The 23,712-nt window shown below is 37.0% G+C and overlaps 1 protein-coding gene across 2 annotated transcripts; it reads right to left on the bottom strand.

Moving 5' to 3' along the window:
* Positions 1–289: 289 nt before the first annotated feature.
* asap2b (ArfGAP with SH3 domain, ankyrin repeat and PH domain 2b) lies at positions 290–23,465 on the bottom strand. Of its 2 annotated transcripts, none has more exons than XM_053488708.1 (28): positions 23,059–23,465; positions 18,060–18,132; positions 15,307–15,452; positions 14,857–14,931; positions 14,723–14,772; positions 13,643–13,772; positions 13,479–13,564; positions 13,261–13,336; positions 13,078–13,164; positions 11,376–11,479; positions 11,140–11,209; positions 9,916–10,003; positions 9,760–9,808; positions 9,489–9,655; positions 7,917–8,050; positions 7,742–7,836; positions 7,434–7,623; positions 5,825–5,910; positions 5,624–5,739; positions 5,364–5,431; positions 4,132–4,239; positions 3,752–3,995; positions 3,562–3,654; positions 3,181–3,487; positions 2,144–2,193; positions 1,907–1,995; positions 852–971; positions 290–711 (listed from the first exon to the last, which is right to left on the bottom strand). In XM_053488708.1, exons 1-28 carry the CDS (start codon positions 23,182–23,184, stop codon positions 637–639), a joined length of 3,102 nt encoding a protein of 1,033 aa, XP_053344683.1. In that variant the 5' UTR covers positions 23,185–23,465; the 3' UTR covers positions 290–636. The 2 variants fall into 2 exon arrangements, with proteins under 2 accessions (XP_053344683.1, XP_053344684.1); XM_053488709.1 differs by having other exon boundaries at positions 856–971.
* Positions 23,466–23,712: the final 247 nt, after the last annotated feature.

Below are 23,712 nucleotides of genomic sequence, written 5' to 3'. Positions count from 1 at the left end.
AATAAATTGTTTTTGCTCTTACTTATTTTAAGTGATCGTTGATAAACTTAGCTGCTGCAGTTCGCATGACTTTTTGTTTTTCTTTGATTTTGCAGTTATCTATTGCTCATCACTCACTTACTCACTCATTCTCTATACTGCTTATCCTGCACAGGGTTGTAAGGAGCCAGGAGCCTATCCCAGGGAACTCAGGGCTCTAGGCACGGTATTCGTTGCACTGCACAAACATGCAGGACTCAAACCCTCAACCTTATAAAAGTCTAATTTTAAAAAGAAAAGTCCACCACCATGAACACAACGTAAAACATTTAATAACTTTGTGCAGTAACAGGGTTTAGGGGAAAAATTAAGAGTTACATGAGATGAGAGGTTGCTCTGCAACCAAACTCCAAAACATATAAAATATTCTTTAAACACTAAAATAGAAGTCCAGCAGATATCTGGCTTCACACAAATGTTCCCAACATACTAATTAATCTGTGCTCAAGGCATTAAATCACTGGAGTGAGATAGCTAAACAATTAAAGGAAGCTTATTGGAGTAATTCCTTATGTATTGTATTAAACCTCAACATGTGGCAGTAGGTGAGATACAATTCCAGTACAGTTCAGTGTAGATCTCAAATCTGAGCTTAAATCAGTCAGTTATAAAGTGCACAAATGAAACAGGGAAAGCTCCTTTTCTGCTAGAATCCCCTTCAATGTGCCCCACCTGAAAGATATAAGACACCATTAAAGATGAGTCTTAGGGGGGTAGGTGCCTTTCTTCTGATGGATCTAGTATTGCTCAAAAACCACAGTCTAATTCTTTTTAAAACTGTGTGTGCGTGTGTATATACAGTATACACTCACCCACCACTCCTTGTCTTCCTCTCCATCTACTATGATGACCTCTCCCTCAGTGAAAGTCAGTTCATCTGGGTTATCAGCCACACATTTGTAGATAGCTTTCACCCGCTTAGGTTTATTTTTCTACCACACAAACACATGCACACATTTAAATAACAGTGTCTTCTTATGATTAATGTTTTCAATTTAAGCTGGATACTTTTTGACACTTTATCAATTCTGGCTCATAAATAACTTAAAACAAACTTCAAAAACTAAATTCAGGTTTATCTTACATCTCCTTTTAAAGTCACACCATCCAAAAAAGAATAAATTAAGGCACAGTACACTAAGCTTCAGGCTTCAAAACAAGTCTAAAACTATAGAATTACAGTACTTGTTCTTTTGACTGTGTATAGATTCTGACATATATTGGACTTTACAGTAAATGACACCAGCTTCACTTGATTCTAGCATAACATAATAGCAATTTAAATGAAACAACAAATTTCACTTTCTCTACCCCTTATCCAGTACAGGGACTGCACGAGGTGCAAATCTATCTCAGGGCACAACCACATGCACACTGTGCAATTCGGATAGCCCATTACCCCATTCTGCATGCCTTTGAACTGTGGGAGAAAACCAGAGCACCCAGAGGAAGCCCAGAAAACATGCACACAGACCTGAGGAGTGAATCGAAACCTCGACCCTGAAGGTGCAAGGCCACAGTGCAAACCACTATGCCACTGAACATTTTCACACTTTTTTAAAAAGCCTTTAATTCACCATAATGTAAATACTATTAATAAAATTAAACTAATGGGGGAATGTATTCATTTTTTATACAGTCCATTAAGGAACGGGACAAAATATTACTACATTGGTGCAAAAACCTGAATACTGGTTACCACAGATGTCTCAACAGGTTTAGTACTAAAGCTGGTGGTACTTTTTTCCCTATCAGTTTAGTTCATTACATATATCTTTATGCTTGTGCATACAAACTTTTTTTCATATTTGTGCCAAATCCAAAATGTACATTTGAACTGGAAGTATATCATATAACACTGACTTACTGTCTGAGGCACTCTAGGTTTGGGGACAAGAGGTGGAGCAGGGGGTGATGCTGCTACAGAACTCTGTCCTGGTTGTGAAGCATCTTTTTCTATACAAAAATATTAATATATTATAAATATTAGATAATATAAAATTACACAAACATAATGTAATATGTCCCAATATCTGAGCATAAATATACATGTTTTCTCTAATATACTACATTTTCTCTAATTTACTTCAAGTTTAAAACCTACCCGTTGTTTCCACAGGCTTAAGCCTGCTAGATTGCAGTTTTCTCTCCATTCTGAAATCATACATGTGAGTTCTTACTAGTACTTAATTGAACAAAATATTGAGCAGCATATGATACTACATCCCTTTTGAGGTTTTATCAAGCATTCTATTACAGGCATGAGTGAAAGTTAGTACCCTCTCTTAATTCCATGTGTTTTTGTGTAACAATAAAACTCATCTGACCATAGCAGGTCTTGGTATTATGCAATAACAACCTCAGATGACCAAAACCTAACAACCTTTTTTTCACTGTCATTATTTATTTAAAAAATAAAGTTAAAAAGTAAAAAAAAAAAAAAATGTGGGAAATACTAAGCACCTCCATGATTCAACAGCTTGTATATCTAACATTACCAGCAATAACGTGAGGTAATAGTTTTCTATATGACTTCATGACTTTGTTTCACATTGTTGTGGAGGAATGTTGGCCCATTCTTCTTTACAACATTGCTTCAGTTCTTTGAGGTATTTGGGCATTCGCTTATGCACAGCTCTCTTAAGGTTCTGCCACAGCATTTCAGCATGGATGAGGTCTAGACTTTGACTAGCCCATTTCAAAACTTTAATTATTTTAATTTTCAACAATTCTGGTGTGGATTTAATGTGCTTCAGGTCATTGTACTATTACATGACCCAATTTTGACCAAGGTTTAACTGGCAGATAGACTCACATTTGCCTTTAGAATACTCTGTCATAACACACACCTGAATGCGGCTACACTCAGTATTGCCCACATGTTTTTTTTTTCTCTTTTTGGCTTCCTTTTTGTTGAATAAAAAATTAATCAGTGAAAAAACATATAAGTTGTTTTTTACTATTACTAAGACCTACTACGATGGGATGATTCCTATTATATTTTTACACACACACAATACATAGAAGTAAAAGGAGGCGGGGTACTAACTTTTAAACAAGACTGAGGATTTGTTTCAGAAATTAATTAAACTGTTACAGATTTTTATATAAATTCCTGTGTGTGAGTGTGAGTGATCTTACCCTGGGATGGGTTTGAGTATGGGCACTCTGGGCTGTATGGGTATCGTTGGTGGTGGTGTAGGTTTGTATGGGGGTGGAGGCATTGGGGGAGGAGGGGGCACTGGAATAAGTGGTGGGGTGGTGGGAATGGTGGGGGCTACAGGCACTGGAAGCTTTTGAATAATGTGAGGGACTGGTGGGGCAGTTGGCACTGGGGGCAGCGGGGTATTCTTTATTTGCATCTTAAGTTCCTGAACACTTGGCTTCTTGATAGGTGGAGGAGGAGGAGGGGGAGGAGGGGGAGGAGCAGGGGGAGCAAGAGGAAGAACTAAGAGAGAGGGAACACCAGTTAGAGATACATTCTGTGAAATGTGTAAGCAAACTGTAAGGTCAGTCATATACCATAGATGTTGGTCTCTGGACTGGTAGGATTGGGTGGATCTGAGGAGGATCGTTGCCTTCCTACTGTCTCCCCAGGTTTCCAGCTGCCAACTCCTAAAAAAATAAAACATAGATATGCAATATGCAGGAGATCAGTACATTCTTATTTATAATTCAACAAAGCATGTGTACTGTATGTTTTATAGCTTACCAATGCCTGGGTTGCGTGGAGGAAGCTGTGGTATGGGGACACTAAGCATGTTTGAGGGAGGCGGACTGAGATCCATCATGGTGCCGTAGGTCTCGTTACACATCATGCTTGGTACATAGCCTCTTTGCTTTTCCCGGACAGCGTTAACCACGTCCCGTGCCAGTGCAGCCATGCTGGGTTGCATTGAGGTGTTGCCTGGGAGGTAGCAGCTTACAGGTCGCTCCTCCCGCTTCTGCGGGATCGGCTGCACCGCAAGGAAATAGGAAATATTTAGATGCTGATGATTTACACTATACATACGAAATTGTATGTCTTAATTTATATTTGTAAAAATAAGAAACTGTGTGAGAAAAAAAGAACAGCATTATGGCACTGTGCACCTTGTCCTCCATTTCATCATCACTCTCATCCAGGTCTTCATTATGTAGACACCACTCATACTCCACATGCACATGGACATTAAACTTGCCAGTATGTGCCTGGGTCAGCTACAACACAGTGTTAGAGGGAAGAAAACAGCAATGATCTTGTCGTTCAGTCGCAGCAAGACCAATAAAATCAATTTTAAATGCTTGATAATAAAACTCTTAAACAACAGAAAAAAAACACAAAGAAATGAATTGAATGGATGTGAATGTGCAGCAGGTAGCACTGCCTTTTCATAACTCAGAATCGCAGAATCTTTCCTGAGCTTATGTTACTGTCCATATGGTGTTTGGTATGTTCTCCCTATGTCTGTGTGTTTCTGTCAAGTTCTCTTGTTTTCTCTTCCTTTCCAAAAGCCATGCATGTTGATTGACTAGCTATGCTACATTCCCCATGGATCGGAATAAATGTACCCATGTGTATACATGGACTGGCATCATTCATTTAATCATCCAATTAGATAAACATATTGTAGCAGTGCATACAGGTGAACAGGTAAAGATCAGGTAAAACATCACCTGTTCTAATGCAATGACCCAAACTGCCCTGTGTCAGGCTGATTGTGGTGGTGGTAAAATTGGGTGGGGAATGTGTTCTTGGCACACACTAGGTACACTTTAATAATAGTATTGCTTCATTTGTTTGTCAGAGGCTATCTATGTACTGTTCCTGAAAATGACCACTATTTCCCCACCGTATAATGGCTACATCCTGCATGTCAAAGTGCCATGTGGCGAAGAACAGGGGAACTCAAACTGGTGCCCTGAAAAACATAATGAACTCAGTGGCTTCCAGTCACCAGATCTGAATCAAACAGATCACCCCTAAGATCTTATAAAAAGGGAGATTCACATCATGAAAGTGTAGCTGCCAAATCTGGAGCAGTTATGTGATGCAATCAACACTGATATCTAATATGCCTAACATAGTGTTCCTAATAAAGTGACGAGTAAGAGTATATTGAGTCATACTGTTATTCAAATAATTTTTATTTATTATTCAGAAGTGTGTAATACTGTGTTCATGAAAAAAACACCCATTTTTTTGGCAGTTGAGGTAAAATAAGTTCTCCTTGAGGACAAACCATGGCTCAGGACTGAATTATGAAACACCTTACATGATTAATCAGGATGTGACCGCGTTTACTCCCAAATGTATGGTGTTTAAAAAAAACATGTGATCCTACCAGTTCCTCACACTGTGTGTTCTTCAGCCTCTTAGCAAGGTCCAGTGGTGTCTCTCCAGCTTCATTGGCTAGAGACATAAGGTACATTAGTTTATCATTGTCTATTACTGTTTCTTTGTGTAATGCTAACAAATTAGATACAGATGCAGGAAATGTCAGTGGCTTTTTTTTACAGGACTAATAAGTACGCCACACAGACCTTAAAAAACAATCACACCTGTGGTGACTAGTTTGTTATGAATCCAGTTATTAGATCTTACTTATGCTGACAGAGGCTTTGCTCCGCAGTAAAAGTTTTAGACACTCGCTGTTGTCTGCCACGCAGCAGTAATGAACTGCTGTGTTTCCTTTGACAGTTTGTTTGTCCAGATTCCCACTGCAAAACCACACACATACGCACACATTGTGTAAAATGAGAACCACAAAGCTTTCTCTTTTTTTCCCTTATAATGCTGCCATACCTGTTCTGTACCAGGAAGTCTACAATGTGGAGGGAGTTTCTGTCAGCTATTCGTACAGCCAGATGTAGAGCTGTCTCACCCTGCTCCTGTAAGAGTATCCACAGACAACAGGAAAAAAAAGCTAATAAGCTAAAATAGCTTTTTTTGGACACTTATATATTGACTCTACTGTACTGCACAGCAAAACAGATTAATGGTCAAAAATATTCACACCAGGGCTTTCTCCATTCCCATTTCATAGAGGTCAGTGATTGATGTATGTGCTTTGCTATTTTCATGCAGTTTTGCCAGTCACAGTTAGCTTCATGCTAGCTTGTTGGCCAGAAGCCAATTTTGCTGTTTGCTTTGTCACTTAGTTACCTTTTTGTGATTACAAACTAACACACACATATATATATATATATATATATATATATATATATATATATAGAGAGAGAGAGAGAGAGAGAGAGAGTATAATACAAATATTGTATTTGTAATTATTATTGTTTAAAGTGAGAAAGTAGAACACTGAAAAATAGGCAGATATATTTTGGAGCACATATCAAATCATCTCTCCAAAAATGGCTGGAGTTAAAACTTAAAATTTAAATGAAGCATGACTGGTCACTTAAATGTTGCAGAATTCTTCAGAAATAGCTACTTTGTCACACACATTTTCTGTATTACTGTATATATAAATTTTTAATAATTTATATATAATGCTTTACGCGTATTGATACTTAAACTAGTGTAAGCTTCTAGAAGCATTTAACCTGTAAAAATCGTTGCTTAAATTAAAGCATTCCGGTTTTTGGTAAAAGCATAAAATTTGCAGTGTCCATAACTATGTCAAATTCATGTAGCAATATCTTAACAATTTAGAATAGCATTTTAGAATAATACACTTTTTCAGGTTTATGTCTTTTCATGTAAAATCTAAATTGCCTATGTTTCATCTGAATGACAAATAACAGCGTTAAAAGACTTGGATTCAAAAACGTTACAGACACTACAAAAGGGCATGAAATTCTTTTATCTGATAAAAACATATAATGTATGTTTATGCATATTTATATTACAAGTTACAGCACCTTATTACTTTATTTATATGGTTACATGTGTAAAATTTTATTTGCTAATTGTCTTCCCTTCTTTTAAGAGCAACTTAGTTGTTATCTGCCGTGGTGTCACACTGTTGGGTGTAACTCGGAGCGAGAGCATGGAAGTACTGAGCAAGAGAGAGTGAGTGAATTGTTGTAAATATGAGAACGTGAAAACACTTGTTGTGTACTGTCTTGATGTTTGGCGTAATTCAAGAAGGTCGTTGCGAACTCAAACGCAGCCGCTTTACCCACAGCCCAGAAGTTACACAACGATCACAAAAGTGTAGACACAAAAACTTAAATATCAACATGAGACGTATTTGTAAAATCTAATTAGGGGTACATAATGTAATTATGAAAAATTCACACACACCACACATACTTGATTCTTAAAGGAAGTGATTTGAGCTGACTGTATTGTTGCAGATTTGTCACATCTTTTAATATTGTGTTTGTTTGACTGCTCTGTGTCACATTTTCACCAACAGTCATTAAAATACTGGTGTTGCCCCTAATTAACTCACATGTTCATTAGCCATAGTGAAGGTCTCGGTCAGGTCCACTCCATCAGCGTACACCTGTAGCAGGGAGAAAATGTCACGGCTCCTCACCGCATCATACAGGCCGCGAAGTTTGACAGTCGCATCGCTACGTCTCAGCTGAGCAAAGCGCTTCTCTGTGTACTTAGCTGTGATGAAATCTTTGCGCCTCTGCCTGAAGGATTAAGTAACGAATTTAGCAATCAACTGCTTATACAGCATTGCTCAATTTGTTCATAAGCAGTCTAATTAACTTCCTACAAATGTAGAAATAAATACTGACTGGGACTCACATGTCACTAGACGGGGTGGGTTTGGGGATTTCCTCTCCTGATAGATTCGCTTCCATGATGTCATTGAAGCCTGCATTTCCCACATTCCTTGCCAGCTGTGCGGTAATTCGATAGAGTCAGACAATGAGGCCTCAAAGAGGCCCTATAGCCAAATTTGGGAAGTTACAAGACTTACCAAGAGTTCTGATGTTCCCAGCACATCTAAAGTCAGCGACTGTATTCTGGAGTAATGCACCCCCATTTCTCGATGGATACCCGAGCATTCAATGCAGATCAGGATCCCCAGATTAGTGGAAAGCCATGTTGGATCTGCAAGGATAACATTTGGTTTACATACCTTTAGGACAAAGCAAAGATACCACAGAACTAAGATAACAAGATAAATATACACATTACACATACTGTCAATCTTTTTTTTTTTCTATCTCTGTTTAAACTCAGCCAGGTGTCATACACTCAATCAGGGTTGAAAAAGCTAGATTGTCCAGGCAAAACCTTTTCAAACTACTTTTCATTTCATTTTGTAAAATGAAATATGGCGATGCAAGCCCAGTCCACTTAAAAGTATAAATAATTTGCATAATATGCAAAACATGCATTTGCAAAATTGTTCTTAATATACTCAGTGTAAACTCGTTCTCATTAACTATCCAAAAATCTGTTGACATTTATAAACATGTTTGCTATCATGATCAGTCCTTGGTAGGTGGAGCTAGAGGTGGAGATGTAATTCCGCAATGGTTGAACAGATTTTGTTTATCTTTTGGAGATGTTTTACTCTTTGCCTCACAATCGAACACCATATCTTTCTGCATCATTTTACCCAGATCTTATCTTATTTGAATGAAAACCTGTTGCTCTTCCAATGCCTGACTACTGGCTAGCTAAAGTGACACAAGTGAAAAATCCTTGATTTTAGTCAAGTTTTGTAGCCCTTAAAGCTCAGGGCATTTTGGCCATTATTTGTTTTTCAGTTTTTTTAATTAACATACAGTATATAGGGCTTAGGATTGTGCAGTATAGAGTGACATATAATTTTTTTCAGCACAAAATATGCAATATAATGAACTGAATTTTAGTTACTTTTAACCAACTTCCCCAAACACGACTGAGCTAAAAATTTGAAACTGGGTCACAAAGGCAAAGAAATAGCACAAATACACAATCACATGTTTCTATGGTTGTTTTTAGTTATATGACCATAAAATAATAATAATTTGCTCATTTTGTGAGTTTCACTTTTTTGCAACAATTCTGGTTGTGGTAAAATGTACTCTTTAGAAAAAAAGGTAACTTTTGTTCTACCTGACATATCTAAAAACCCAAATACAGTACACAGTTTGAAGTCTGAAGCCTCCTCATTAACACACACCAGAAAGGCTTCTATATGAGCACAAGATAGGATTATCAAGCTTAAGTCACTTTAAATTGTAAAAAAAAAAATCAAAAAGATTTCTTGTCCTATTATCAGATAATTCCATAACTTATAAATATATATATATATATATATATATATATATATATATATATATATATATAATATATATATATATATATAGTCACTTATATATATATATATAATGTCACTTCATATGTCACTATATATTGCAATTTAATTTATAGAAAAAGTATTACTGTTAACCTATTATTTTAAGAAGTTGTTCATTGATTGAGACATATACAGCATGTGACCTGAATATAAGCAAGAAGTTGATGGTAGCAGAGGAGGAGGACATAAAGCACTTACTAGGAGCTCCACAGTCACAGCACACATCGTTGCCACTCATCCTCTTCACTTCACTTACAATGGCTTTGCTAAGCTCCTGCACAATATTGTTCTCACCCTCATCCTGACCCCCTTTAAAAGCATCGTTCAGGGCTTCTTCTTTACTGTTCTGCAGCACTGATACCCATCTGCATAAGGATTATATATAGTAAGAATGGCTTAGTATAGTAATCATCACAGAGAAGTTTAAATCTGTTTCCTCCCTCCCCACTTACAGTATACTGAAACTCACATTTGACATTCAGCTTCATCTTCTGCTTGAAAATGATATGTACGGTCATCTGTTTTAACAGAGAAGACATATAACGAGCAGTTACAGTAACTTTCTAACATTTATTTAATTAGTGGACAGTAAAAGTAAAACTTTAATTCTGTGGTTGTGACTCACGAGATATGAGATCAAAGCTCTTCTTTTCCTCTGGGTTGCATTTCACTTGGCAGGTTAACAGGTTGAGTTTGGCTGGTGGTGTGTTTGCCTAAAACGCAATAAGTGGTTTAGTGGTTACACTATCGCCTTGCACCTCCAGGGTCCAGGATCGATTCCTTCCCTAGTTCCGTGTGCATGTTTTGCCTGTACTTGGGTTTCCTCTGGGTACTCTGGATTCCTTCCACACTCCAAAGACATGCAAATTAGGCTATTTGGCCATAGTGTGTGAATGAGCATGTGGTTGTATGTATGTTTGGCTCTTACTTTTGTCGTTTGTTTATTAATAAGAGGCGCTCTCTTACCCATCATCCCCTATTGAAGATATCCCCTAAAGAATTCCAAACTGGCTACCATCAAATATTAATGCTCTCATATTGGTCTCTCATATTAATGCACACACACATATACAGTAGACTGACAAAGTAGACTGCGCAACTACATGATTTTGACCTGTATTTTAAAAGATCAACATGAGGGAACATTTAATAATATACCACGAGTAAAAAAGGGGATATGGTTGTGAGCCCAAGTAGCAGAAACTAGTTCCTTCGCAGGGACCTTAATAAAATGAGGAGCTCTACAATCTAGGAGAACAATCTCTGCACTGATCCTACAAGCCATGAGCATCCATATAATGGAGTTTTGGCTGTTTAGAAGGATCCCACATTTGTGTCGTGTCACAAAAGACTGTAATATGACATATTTCACTGGGGCAGACTCAGGACCTACTGGCGATATATCTCACACTTGCCTTAGGACTCACACTTGCCTTGGGGAATTCCACAAGAGGAGCCAGGAATACAAGCCTTATTCAGGGATACAGAAGTTTAATCTTGACCTTCTCTTGCCACTGTGACAACACCATGAAAAGTGGAAGTAGATGAATAAAACCTCAGTCAGTGAAACTTTTTATTTTAGCCAGAGGTGTTTCCCAGGCCATTTTACCACTCATGTCAAAACTAAGCACCACACAGCACATTTTCTTCCTGTTGACACTAATTTAGAGGTTAAAGCAGCCTGCTTTTCCACATGTCACTGCTCTTCCTGTCTGATTCACTGTCTGGGCTCAAAGCTACACATTAACCCAAGTGGTTTAACTCAAAGTAGCTTTGCTGAGAAAGTGTTTGTGTGTTTTAGTTGCAGTGAAAACAGTCGTGTTGCTGTTGGATCAGATTTTTCTCTTACCGTTCCATGGGAGATCGTCAAATATCCACTCTTCACTGAGCACTTCCTCTTTTGCCACACCTTCCTCAGCCTGAGAACATCCGGAAATCTTTTTCAAATGTAGGAACCTTTCAAATTCAATCTTAAATACCATTTTACAAGTACTAAAGAGTAAAAACATTATTTTAAGTTAGGAGTGATGTACCATACAGACTTTTAAAACAATGTTATTGTGTAGAGCAAGACATTTCCTTTACCCTTCACTGCGTTTGGAGAGCATCCCGGAGCGCTCTGTGCCATGTGCCTTGTTACCCTGCAGCTGATGGAGACTGTAGCCTGTGTTCTGTTTGGCCTGAGAGTCCTGATAAAGACACAGCATTGTTACTTGGATTTTTTTTTACCTTCTTTCCCTTTCTTTTACATTATCTTACCTTCTCATCTGATATGAATCAATAGTTAATGTGCATTCTGCAACAATGTGCATTGATGACATCGTAATGTAAGGTTTATGGTTTTTACAACTGTTATTGGACAGAAAATGACAAAAAATAAAGCCCCGATGCAATCCTCAGTGATGATTTAAAACTTTCATTTGAGACTGGCAGGACCTAAATAAACACGACACAAGTCTTGATTCTACACTTTGGGTGTTAATCTAACACTCAGGGTTTTTCGGTGTACTAATTAAAATATAATTACTAAAAGTGATGTAACTGGGTGGCATGGTGGTTTAGTGGTTAGCACTGTCGCCTTGCACCTCCAGAGTCGGGTTTCGAGTCCCGCCTCGAGTCTGTGTGCATGGAGTTTGCATGTTCTTTCTGTGCTTGGTGGGTTTCCTCGCACAGTCCAAGGGCATGGAGATTAGGTTAATTGGTATTCCCAGATTGCCAGTATTATGTGTGTGCCCTGCAATTATTTGCCATCCAGGGTGTACCCCGCCTTGTGCCCTAAGTCTCCTGGGATAGGTTCCAGGCCCCTGTGACCCTGAATACAGGATAAAGCGGTATAGACCATGAGAGATGTAATTTATATATATATATATATATATATATATATATATATATATATATATAAAAAAATTACAATATATAATACCTGTTCATGAGAACTTTTTTTTCCTGCTCTTTCTTATGTTAAGTTTTCTTTTTCCACAATTTATCCATGTTTTTGTGTCTATGTTCCCTGAGCATGAATTACCCTTTCATCATTTATCAAATTTTCATGACAAGTCTAAACATATCCAGGTATTTTGTGATAACTCTTTTTATCACGCCATTAACCCATTACTTGTCACTTGGGAATTTAAGCTTGTTATAACCTTTATGCCCAAAATAAGGCATTAAACATGTGCTGTTCTGTGCGCATTAGCAATGATGGTTATTACTAAGGTTGTAGTCATAACCACCACTGTCAAATACAACACCAGGAATAGCCAAAATCAAGTCAAGTCAGGCTGGAGTCCAAATAAAAGCAAAACTAATTTAAGCCTGAAGCCAAAAACCATAAAATTATTTTTTAGACGTCATGCCTTTACTTGAACTAGTTTACTTAATCTGTGCATTGCGCCAATAATAAGTTTGCATTTTCTAAAAGACGCAAATAATCCCCTCTCAATCTTTTTTCAAATGAAAAATAAATATTTTTGTACTCTCAGTTGAAACTTAGACCATATTTATGGAAAACCAATGCACAAGATAGGGACAAGCCTCTCACTACAAATGGCAAGAAGTCCATGACGAGTGCAAAAAAATGTCTCAAGACCAGCCTTGAGTCTTCCAGCAATAGATATTGGCACACGTTCAAATAACTGAAACAGTATTTTTGATGTGTCTTTAGGACAGGTATTTTTAATAGGAAAACTCCTAAAAAATTAATTACAAAGTAATTGTGTTTTATAGAAGAAACTGCAAAACAGACATACTGTACATTGTTCATCCGTCATGAAATGATGAACCTCACCTCTTTTTGTTCTGATTGTAAGGATGACTTTAAAATATCTCGAAGCTGGATCAGCTGTTTCTTTTCTCCTTCTTGTACTTGTTTAACCTTGTTTACGGAAAGAATGACTCAGATGAAACACTGTATAAGGCAAAACAAAGGTGTTATGATGTGACATCATGATCAGGAAAATCCCAAACTTACTCCTGCTAAGTCTGTGCAGAGTTTTTCCATGGTTGGCTTAAGATTCTCCACAACTTTTAACCCATCCTGAAAAAAACTGGACAGAGCGAGCATTTAAAAATTATGTCATATTTTCAGCATTCTCACATTCAGCGTTCAGACTATTTATTTTCACAAAAATAAAATGCAATTTTTCAGTTGCATTTTATTTTTGTAAAAATGTGAAACATAAAACTTACTTGCACTGGGCATGAAAATATTTGATGAGGTTCTGCACTAAGTCGACTCCTTTCCTGATTTTGATTTCATTCACTTTGATGAGATACTAAAATAAAGCACAGCTGTCAGTATAATGATCAAGGCATCTTTACGGCCTATCCGAAAGGTGAAGCACATCTCTTACCTCACACATGTGAAGCTGAAAGGCTCGTCTCTCTTTTTCCATCTCCTCTGCGATCTCTCCCCCGCTGATCTCTGTCCTGATCATCCCGTGCTGCTTGGCATGCTCCCGCTTCTCTTTCTCAATCTTATTACTAGAAAAAGTAGGGGAGGCAAAAGTACCCCATCATGCATTAAAAAATCTCTAAAGACAAGCTGCTTGGCAATAAAATATTTTCTAATCAACTTAATGTACATGTATTTATTTTTCTCATTTGTTAACCAGTTTGCATCCAGATTGGGCTCTATATGTCTTCCCATAGCATTATGTGTAAAATGTTATACATTAGGAAACGTGAAAGCACCCAAGTGTCACAGTGGTTAGCACTGTTGCCTCACATCTGCTGTACATGGTTGGGAACATAAAGACCACATGACTAGCGGTGTTTGTTTAAGGCACAGCTGCATGGCAAGATAAGCACTTCCATAAGTCCAACTCAAAGGTTTGAAGTGACACTGACAAACCAGTGCATATCTCAAGTCACCTTTTTAAGGTTGAACATATGATTGTGTTTTTGGACCAGGCTTCCTCTTTACACACACTACTAGGGCTAAAAGATTTGATAAAATGAAAAAATAATTTAAAAAACGCTATTATTTTGTGATTTAAACTGCAATATTTAACTATTACTGTACCTGTACTATTTTGTATTAAATCATTATTTAAGTCAAGAGCAAATAATGGTGCAAATGATCTTGACAAGAGTATATTTGATTATATTTATTTATCACAATAAAAGTTATTTATATATAGAACAAATACTTAAATTATTGACAAACACTACACAAATTCTATACAAATTATGCATTTATACCTATATGCTGCATGCTTCTGCAATTTCTATCTATTGTTTCACTGATATAATCCAATAAAAGCTTAGTACTCTAGTTTTAAAAAGCTGTTTATTTGTCTTAATGGTCAATATGCTGAAACAAGGCATGAATATGTTTTTTTTATGTTTAAGCTGATAACAATCTCACCTAAAAAAAGGCATTCCTAAAAATACAAGGCAAACACGTGCAGGTGTGAAAGTGTGGAGCTTACACTTTGGTTTCATAGTCCTTACAGGCTTTATCAAAAGGCTTCTTTAAATCCTGAGGACACAAATATATTACAAATGAAATAATAATAATAATAATAATAATAATAATAATAGTGCAGTTATTTAGAGTTCATACCCCTTTCACCCCTTTCAGATCTCCTTTAAGCAGACTGTCTAAAGGAAAGGTGATGATATTGTTCATATTCTGTAGCTGTGAACAAACCATTACAGAAGCAGATCAGTTGTTATTTAGGTTTAGCGCAATATCCTGCCCATATACAGTACGTTCCTGTATATGATTTTGTTAGTGCAACCCATCTGCAGTCTATTAGATGTAGGCCAGTAGTCTTATTAAACCTATACTGCTATGCTCTCATTAAAGCTGTGGTAAAAGCACTATTTTTGTCTTCTGGAGAATTTGACGCATTGTCTAGTCGCTATTGAGTACTGTAACCAAAAAAAAAACCTTCTTATTACCACTGGCCTTTTACAGCAAAGTGATACACACTGTTCTCACAGTACTGAGATGTGAACGAGTGGCTGCAAGAGGCTAAACAGAAACAGGAAGTGAGATAGAGTGTCTTACTAAGTTCTTAAAGAGTGCTGTAAGTTCTTTGGTGAAGACTGCAAACTTGAGGAATGCTGCTGCCACTTCTGGATTGTCTCTGTTCACACATGCCTCCCCGAACTTCTCCAGAGCCTGAATGTACTGCTCTTCATTCTCAACATGGGCTGAAGAAACACACACCCAGACACACAAACACACACAGATACACATCATAAACATTTTTACAAATGTTTCACCGAGCACAACAATAAAGGAACAGGACCTCCTTAAGTACATATAATTAAAAATACAGTATGTACATTAAGTACATATAAAAATAATGATTGATATATATATATATATATATATATATATATATATATATATATATATATATATATACTGTGAGCATTGCACTATTCCATATGGTTGCTGCCTCTTCCTGTGTTATTACATACCACTAACCCGGTCATCCATATAACAGTAAACCATTTCATGTGCCTGAAAAACGTGCACATGGTGTTACTTTAGGATTAAGCCTCTTGGCTATTCAAACTGCTAAAAAAAATCAAACTTCTCCAACAAACATTCAGATGCAGAGGTTTTTTTTTTTTTTTTTCAGCAGGAGTAAAACTCCTAGAGTTTAAAGAGTTAAACTGAATTTCAGACAAGTAAAGGTTTATTGCAAAAGCAAACTGTTGCATAGAAATTTTAAACAATGAGATCCTATAATTATTAAAAATTATCTTTGAGTGTATTCCACAAAACAACATTTTCTGCACAATGTTTTCCCTTCACCAGATCACCAGATTTCTTACAGCATAGGCCAAAATTTCATCATCGTGTGGCTATCAGCAGTATATATAAAAACATCTGGGTGGCTGGACTGTAACTAATTTAGAATGCAGGGTGGAATTAAAGAAAAACACCAACAACTGCTGAAAATGACAGAGAGAGAGAGAGGGGGAGAGAGAGAGAGAACGAGGGTGGGAGAGAAAGACGTGTTCAGACAGGTAGTAGTAGGGTAAATGTAGAATGAATGGTATGTGAAGAAATTTGCAACCCTTCCATTTCCCATTTCACTGCAGTAACTGAAATCTACTTGAATATTTTTTTCTTTTGGTTTAACGACTTACATTTAAATCCTGATTCAACATTGCCCTTAATGTGACCCCATTCGCAGGTTAGGAACATTTTCAACTAATGTATAAAGTCTTTCATTCTGTCATTTTTCATTTCGGTTTCTCTTGTTCGGAGTTATGTTGGGTCAGGAAGAACACTAAACATTCAACCTTAAGGCATCACTTTCATACGCTGATATACACACCTATGGGCAATTTAGAGTCAATCCATCTAGCAGAATGTTAAAAAGTAGGGAAGATACCCTTAGAACTCAGATCAAACTGTTAGGGACAGAGAGAGGATCTGAAATTAAACAGAACTGACATTAACCCACTATCGATATTATTTACAAATCTATGAAAAAGATTAAGTTCTGAGTTCCTGGTTTTCATATATATCATATCTACCACATAAGAGGAAGGATTATATTCTTAATAACTTGCAGGTGAAGTCTGTTTCATTTCTTTCATGTTAGAATGAATTGATTAAATGTGATTTAATCATGTATGGAACAGGCTTCAACCCTGGGATTTCAGTCGCACTGGTAAAGTTCATGAAGAAAAAGTATGAAACTAAATAACATTGTTAACATTATCGCCATTTCACTTATGGTTCACTGTTTTTTTCGGTCACCGTTCACGGTCATTTACCTCTGAGTTGTCAAATATATAATCGGATATATAGTAATGGTATGGTAACATAAATAATGATACTTGTACAATTATAAGACTATATAAGAATTATACTGGATGCCTTATATAAAGGATATATAAAGGAATCTATTTAGTTACACTTTTGTACAATTTACTTATCTTAAAGGCTCAGAAATTCCTTCAGAATAATGCAATAATAAAAAAAGTGAAAAGTGAAAAAAGTGTGGGCACACGAGGAAGACAGGAGGCACACCGGGCACATGTCTTTAAAGCGGACATACCAACAACATGATGACATAATTTTAGAAAAGAGGACATTTTATGTTTAGACCTCCAAAAAGCGTCACACCATGATACGTGTGTGTGACGAGTGCATGTGCTTATGCACGTTTGTTTGTGGTGTTTGAGTCCCTCCACAATTTTGCATTTGTAATGTCTTTCGATCAAATAGGCCCGGTTTGGTGGTGATCGTATAAATTCCCTAGGAGGAGTATATCAAATACCTTCAGATGCGTTTTGGCAAACGACACAAAATAACTGACTTCCTGTTGAGCTGTGTACCGGGTGTCGAATGCATACGTGCAAGTGTGTATGAGCTATGCAGCAAAATCTTTACGCCTAGGGCCCAGACTTTCAGGCATCCTAATGGATGGCAGCAGATTCCAACCTGTCCACCAATTTTCATGAGTTTTTGAGCATGTTAAGACCCCAAAAAAGCCCTAAATGGTGAAATGTTTTTTTTTTTAATCCTGCGCACACTATAGTGCTTGGGCCCTAATAACCAATAACAAAGGTTCAATCAGTACTACCTTAATTAATTTGATACACAGAAACCATTAATGAGATAAAGAAAATACGGTTTAAAAAATTAAATGTCAACGGTTCTTTGAAAGACGAGAAATCCTGCATTGAATCTGTTGACTGTAACAGTGGATGTAATACCGCAGTAATCTGCAAAGAATAGTAGCGATCAGAGGATCTCTGCTGAGGCCTACTGATTTATCTTCTCATACTCACTTTGGCCAGAACTGTTTATAGCTTTGACAGACTTCTTTATTTTGCTCAGAACACTCCGGTCTGCATCAAGAGCCTACAAAAGACAAAGCATCATTTTAAAACAGACACACACAAAAAGACGGCAATCATTTCTCAAGAGGTCTGCTACGTAATTATGATCCTGTTATTGAAATCGTGAGAGCTTAAATCATTCAGCTTTCAAAGGCCTTGTAGTAACGTTTAATACAGGCCCAAATCTGTATAATGATACCACATTGCCTCACAAGCATTCTGATTGGTTGAACAAAGCACAAGATACAAAGGGGCTTTTAAACTGCATGCCGACATGAGCAAAAAATGCCCTCACATGCATATTGTGTATAACCCTCAGGTGAGTCAGACTCAGAAAATTCAAAACTCAGCCAGGCTAAAGATGCCATGAGGGCCAGCCCAAGACCTCACAATCACTGTTTATATATATATATATATATATATATATATATATATATATATATATATATATATATATACACACAGCACAAGCCCAAGGGAAAAGCCGCTTGATAAGAACTACACAGATTTTAGCAAATACATTTACCAATACTGGCTGTACACTGTCCATGCCCTGCTCTGTTAGGTCACATTTGGTGTAAAAAGTAACTAAAACTGTATTTGCATACAGTACATATATGCATTATCAGTGCAACTGAACTTTTTTGGGGGGAAATTTGCTGTGTATGACAAGCTGGTTGGATAATTGCACGGGTTACATGTGTTCCTCTTAAAATGGCTGATGAAATAGTGCATGAACTCAGTATAGAATGGGAACGTGTAAAATGATGGTGTCTCTTCTCTGTGTGGGCAGACAAGCCTATATACAGTAGATGCTGAAATAGGAGTGAGTGCAAGCATACTGTAATATAAATTGAAAGAAAGCGCGCGCGCGCGAGAGAGAGAGAGAGAGAGAGAGAGAGAGAGAGAGGGGCAGGTAAAGACAGACCAACAGCCTTAGGGGGGGACACATTTTATAAGCGCAGTGCACACAACAAGGAGGCAGGTTTCAGCAAGACCCAACAAACTGGTGGAAAAACTGGAAAGGGGAGTGCTGCGTATTAGTAAGGGAAACTGTCTTTACTCTCAACGCATGTAAGTGGGAACTAAACAGACCACACTAACAGACCCACAGCTTTCAGTACACAGTGTATTTCCACAACAATCCCAAGTCCTTTGCTTCACATCTGTATATCAGCATCATTTTTTTATTTAGAGATAATAAATCCCTCCATCAACACATCAATCTAAGTATTATATATTAGTCTATCTGCCTATTAATCTATAACTAATCTTTTTATGGTGAAAAGCTAGAGGTAGACTTGTTAATTGGCCTTTTATAGACTTTTCTTAACCCACTTCTGCCACATGCCACATAGACAAAACGGAATGTGTGACAAAATGAAGTACACTGCTTGGAAAAAGACACTACCTGGATTTAAATAAGAAAATAAGTAAGAGCCTTCAATTGGATAATTACTGCAGTGATTAATATAGTTCAGCTGGCAACAAGTTATTTAATTCTAACCGACGCAGTAAGTATAGTAGCTTCACATTTCTTAAACAGCCATGTAAAAAGAAAACAAGAAAACAGCTAAAAATACTGAAACTACAAAAATTAGGTTAAGAACTAAAACATGCATTTATAAAACCAGGATGGATAATGGTGAACCTTCAGCTTCGAGGAAGAAATGTGGTGGGAAAAAGAAATCCTGAATGGACGTGATGGGAGATCACTTAAATGCTAAGTAAAATCAAATCATAAAAGCAAAAAAAAAAAAAAACTTCATGGCTATGTTTAATAGTGAAAGTAAGAGCATTTTCACATACAAAATACGATTATAACTTCTGGGATTGGGACTAAACAGCTGTGCAGTTTTAGGAGGACCACTTATCACTATAGAGTCTAATTGAAAAAAAATGCTTCAATCTGCTTGGAATCATAAAAAATGGACTGGGAAAAACTGGGAAACGGTCATGTGGTCTGATGAGTCCAGGTTTACCCTGTTCCAGAGTGGTGGGTACATAAAGGTAAGAAGAGGCAGATTAATTGATGCACCCATCATGCCTAGTGCCTACTCAGTTTTGCCCAATTTATGATCTGGCGTTGCTTCTCTTGGTCAGGTTAGGTGACAACCTGAATATACTGAATGACCAGGTTTTTACATCAATAGATTTTTTTCGTCCCTGATAGCATGGGGCATGTTCCAAAATTGCGAAAGAGTGGTTCAGGATGCATGAGACATCATTTTTACACATGAATTGTCCATCACAGAGTCCAGACCTTCCAGACCTTAACTCCATTGAGAACCTTGGGGATGCACTGGAGACCTAACACAAGTCTAACAACATCAACGCAAGATCGCCTGAGCTTATGGAAACAATGCTATAGTCATAATCAAAGCTAAATATGGTCAAATGAAACATTACAGTGTGGCACTCTTTTTTGGCCAGGCAATGTATATCATGCATTTTATGCACATGATCTAAACAGCACACAATGTGCAAGTACAGTATCAGCACACTTGCTGTTCATTAGTTAAAATACAATCTTCAGAAATCATTTAACTGACCCAGAAAGCAGTATCCAACATTTAATTGTATTAATGAACTTTATGTGATCTTGTTCTGCGGTTCATATTTCTGATACTGTAACAATGAAAAATACAGACATTTGCATGTTGCATTTTCTAAACCAAAAAACACAAAAATAAATGCTTCACTCTCTACATCCTTGGTTGCATGAATAGGCATAAATGCTGAATTAAAAAGCATAAAGGGTTTTGTAGTGTGCCACATTGCTTCTGCTTTAAGGTTTGTAGACTGAAGGGTCCATGTGAAGTACTTCATGAGCATTTCTTAACACTGACTACTTTCTCTACTGAAAATGGTTACACTCTAATTTCAGTGCACAGAGATGAAACTTATTTAAGTAGTTATTGTGTGTCACAGCCAACATCCTTTATTAACTGTCCTGCCCTTTCAGGATTACTGAATCTGCATTTTACACAGTGATCTGTGTAACACTAAATGACACTATTTGAGTAGGGCCTGAACTATTTTGTATATTATTTTGTATATTGCAACACTACCCTAATAGTATAATATTTAACATATTGTTTACATATTTTTTTTCAGGTTCAGTAGTGTAAACCTTCTTGTGCCACACATGATTTCTTTATATAAAATTAATTGATGTAAAGTAAATGAAAGAAATTTAAAGTAGTGTTTAACTGTGTAAAATTTTGTCGTTTATGTAACAATCTTCACAACAGCAACCTCATTTCCCCTCTCGTCTGTTCCAACCACATCAGCGTCTGTATCTGTCTCTGGTTCATGCCTTAAATTAGATGTGTTTTAAACTTGAATGATTCATAGGTTACTGTGTGGTTTAAGAAACAGAAAAAACATTCCTCGGAAACTACTCAGGTATAGGATTAAACTGAAAATGGACTGGACTGAAAATGAAAGCCAAAAATTCCCTGAGAAAGCCTGAAGAACTATTCCTCAAGACTACATTAAAATACATGAAAGTCTCTCTCTTTGGAAGCAAAATATGAAGAAATGGGAGGGTGTCTCATAACTTTTGCACAAAACTGTATATGAATGAAATGACAAAAAAAAAATCCTGCTGACTTCAGTAATTTGTAGCCCACTGAAACTTTCATTTATCCCTAATCACCAAATGTGAAAAGAAACCAGTGGTGCATCTAGCTTTTTAAACATGGGTTTGAGAAAGCAGAGAAAGGGTGTACAATTGCTAAATAAGTAATGCAATCTTAAATAAAAACAAAACAGTCACTCCATATTGGCTTCATATTTGTTCTATGGGGAAGTGTTCACAAAACTTTGTATCCAGGAACCCCTTCAACCATACAATAAATTTCATAGACCTCATTAGAGATTTATTTCATAAATATTATTACAATATGTAATATATGTTGTTTGTTTTTTGGATCTCTCTAAGCCTAAAGTTTCCAGTGATAATTGAATGCATAATGTCCAGTCAGACATTATTTATAGGTTGACTTGTTTTGGAGTTATTAAGGTTTGGATTACATTCCTTACATAAAGTGATGAATGTAATATCTTTGATAATTCCGGGTTGTGATTTCTACTATAAATATATATATTTTTTTAAATACAGATGTTTTCACTGTTTATATGGACCCCAGTTTGAAAATCAATGTAGTACAACACAATGACTGGTTGTAATAAATTATATATTTCATTAAAACATCTTCAGTATATTATGATAACTAGACCAGGCCATATTTAGATTTACAAGTTAGTAAATGTCAGTGCAGTTCACACTGAAACCCAGAGTTAAAGTGGAAGTTCAAAGACCTGCTGACTTTCTCAGTGAATAAGCCTGAGTGTGATGATCGAAACTGCCTCTGTGTTAATAACAAAGGCCTTTTTTTTTTTTCTGGAGACTGTTCATGTCCAAAATGCAGATTGAAATCTGATAGACAGCACAGTGCATCCGGAAGAAGCAAAACGGATATAATCATGGCTTTTCAAGCCTAATTGAGCATTACGCCTACAGAAAAAAATGTCGGTGGGTTCTTATAAATAGATTAATGCAAGGAAATACCTTATTTACACTTAGTCAGGGTTTTTACTACTGACTGTAGAAAGTCACTGCAATCCTGATTCAGTTTTCTAAAATTATTCCCTTTATTTCCACATAAAAAAAAGTTACTGTAGAGTGGACAGCTCTGTTTCTGAGTGTAGGTTAAAGAGAGAGTGGTGTTATGTGGGATATGGGCGAGGTTCACCTTCACAGCTGGCAAACCTGTGATTTCAAACGAGGAAGTCATTCTGCTCTGCTTTCAGAGTTCAAACAGAATCGGAACGAAACTTTTACAGAATTTACACAAATCCAATAGAGCAGATTTCCTACAATGATCTAATCCTTATTCTCTATAATAAACCTTATAAAACCAATAAGGACTGAGTGTCTCACCTCCTCGAGTCCGGTCACTGTGTTGCGGCAGTGGCCCATGCGGGTGGTGAAGATCGAGGTTGTAGGCGCTTTATAATCCTCAGTGGTGATGTCCATAAACTCCGACACGGTCAGCTGGTCCGGCATGATGACTGATTTATTTTAACAACGCCCAAATGAATGATAATAATAATAATGATTAAATAAAATAAAAAAGTCAAAAATGAAAAGTCAAAGTGCGATGCCGGTGGTAATAAGATAAGTTACTTTGTCGTTAAATCACTTCGCTATGAAACAAAATCAGGCTCTGATGAGAAGTTAGAGAACTCCATCACAGCTCAAGTTCACACTCTCGCTCTTTACTCCGGTTCATCTGTTGCTCTTTACTCCAGTGACAGTACACCGCTTTACCTGCGTCTAATCTCTCTCTCTCTCTCTCTCTTACACATTGATACACACGCATATTTTGACCTGCGAGTTGAGACACAAGTCCCGCCCACTGACAGAGAAACTGTCCAATAGTAACGCGCCGCTGTGCGACACGGATTCATCAGCTGTTACTGTAAAAGAAACGCGAGTATTGAGTTACACGCGCTCACTGTACACCACGTGTATACAAGTGTAGCATGCACTGTGACAAAGTGAGACAAAAAGAGTGCAGGAGATTTTATTTAT

This window comes from Clarias gariepinus, chromosome 27, assembly GCF_024256425.1.
Source record: "Clarias gariepinus isolate MV-2021 ecotype Netherlands chromosome 27, CGAR_prim_01v2, whole genome shotgun sequence".
NCBI lineage: Eukaryota > Metazoa > Chordata > Actinopteri > Siluriformes > Clariidae > Clarias > Clarias gariepinus.
The sequence above is the reverse complement of the archived record's forward strand: the minus strand, read 5'-3'. Positions and strand labels throughout refer to the sequence as shown.

Bases quoted from the DNA above. Each gene is read 5' to 3' on its own strand.
- asap2b (XM_053488708.1), bottom strand. From the start codon at position 23,184: ATGCCGGACCAGCTGACCGTGTCGGAGTTTATGGACATCACCACTGAG. The intron at 3,655-3,751 runs GTAAGCTATAAA...TTATTTTTTTAG, and splicing joins TCCACGCAACCCAGGCATTG to GAGTTGGCAGCTGGAAACCT. The intron at 3,488-3,561 runs GTATATGACTGA...CCTCTCTCTTAG, and splicing joins TCCAGAGACCAACATCTATG to TTCTTCCTCTTGCTCCCCCT.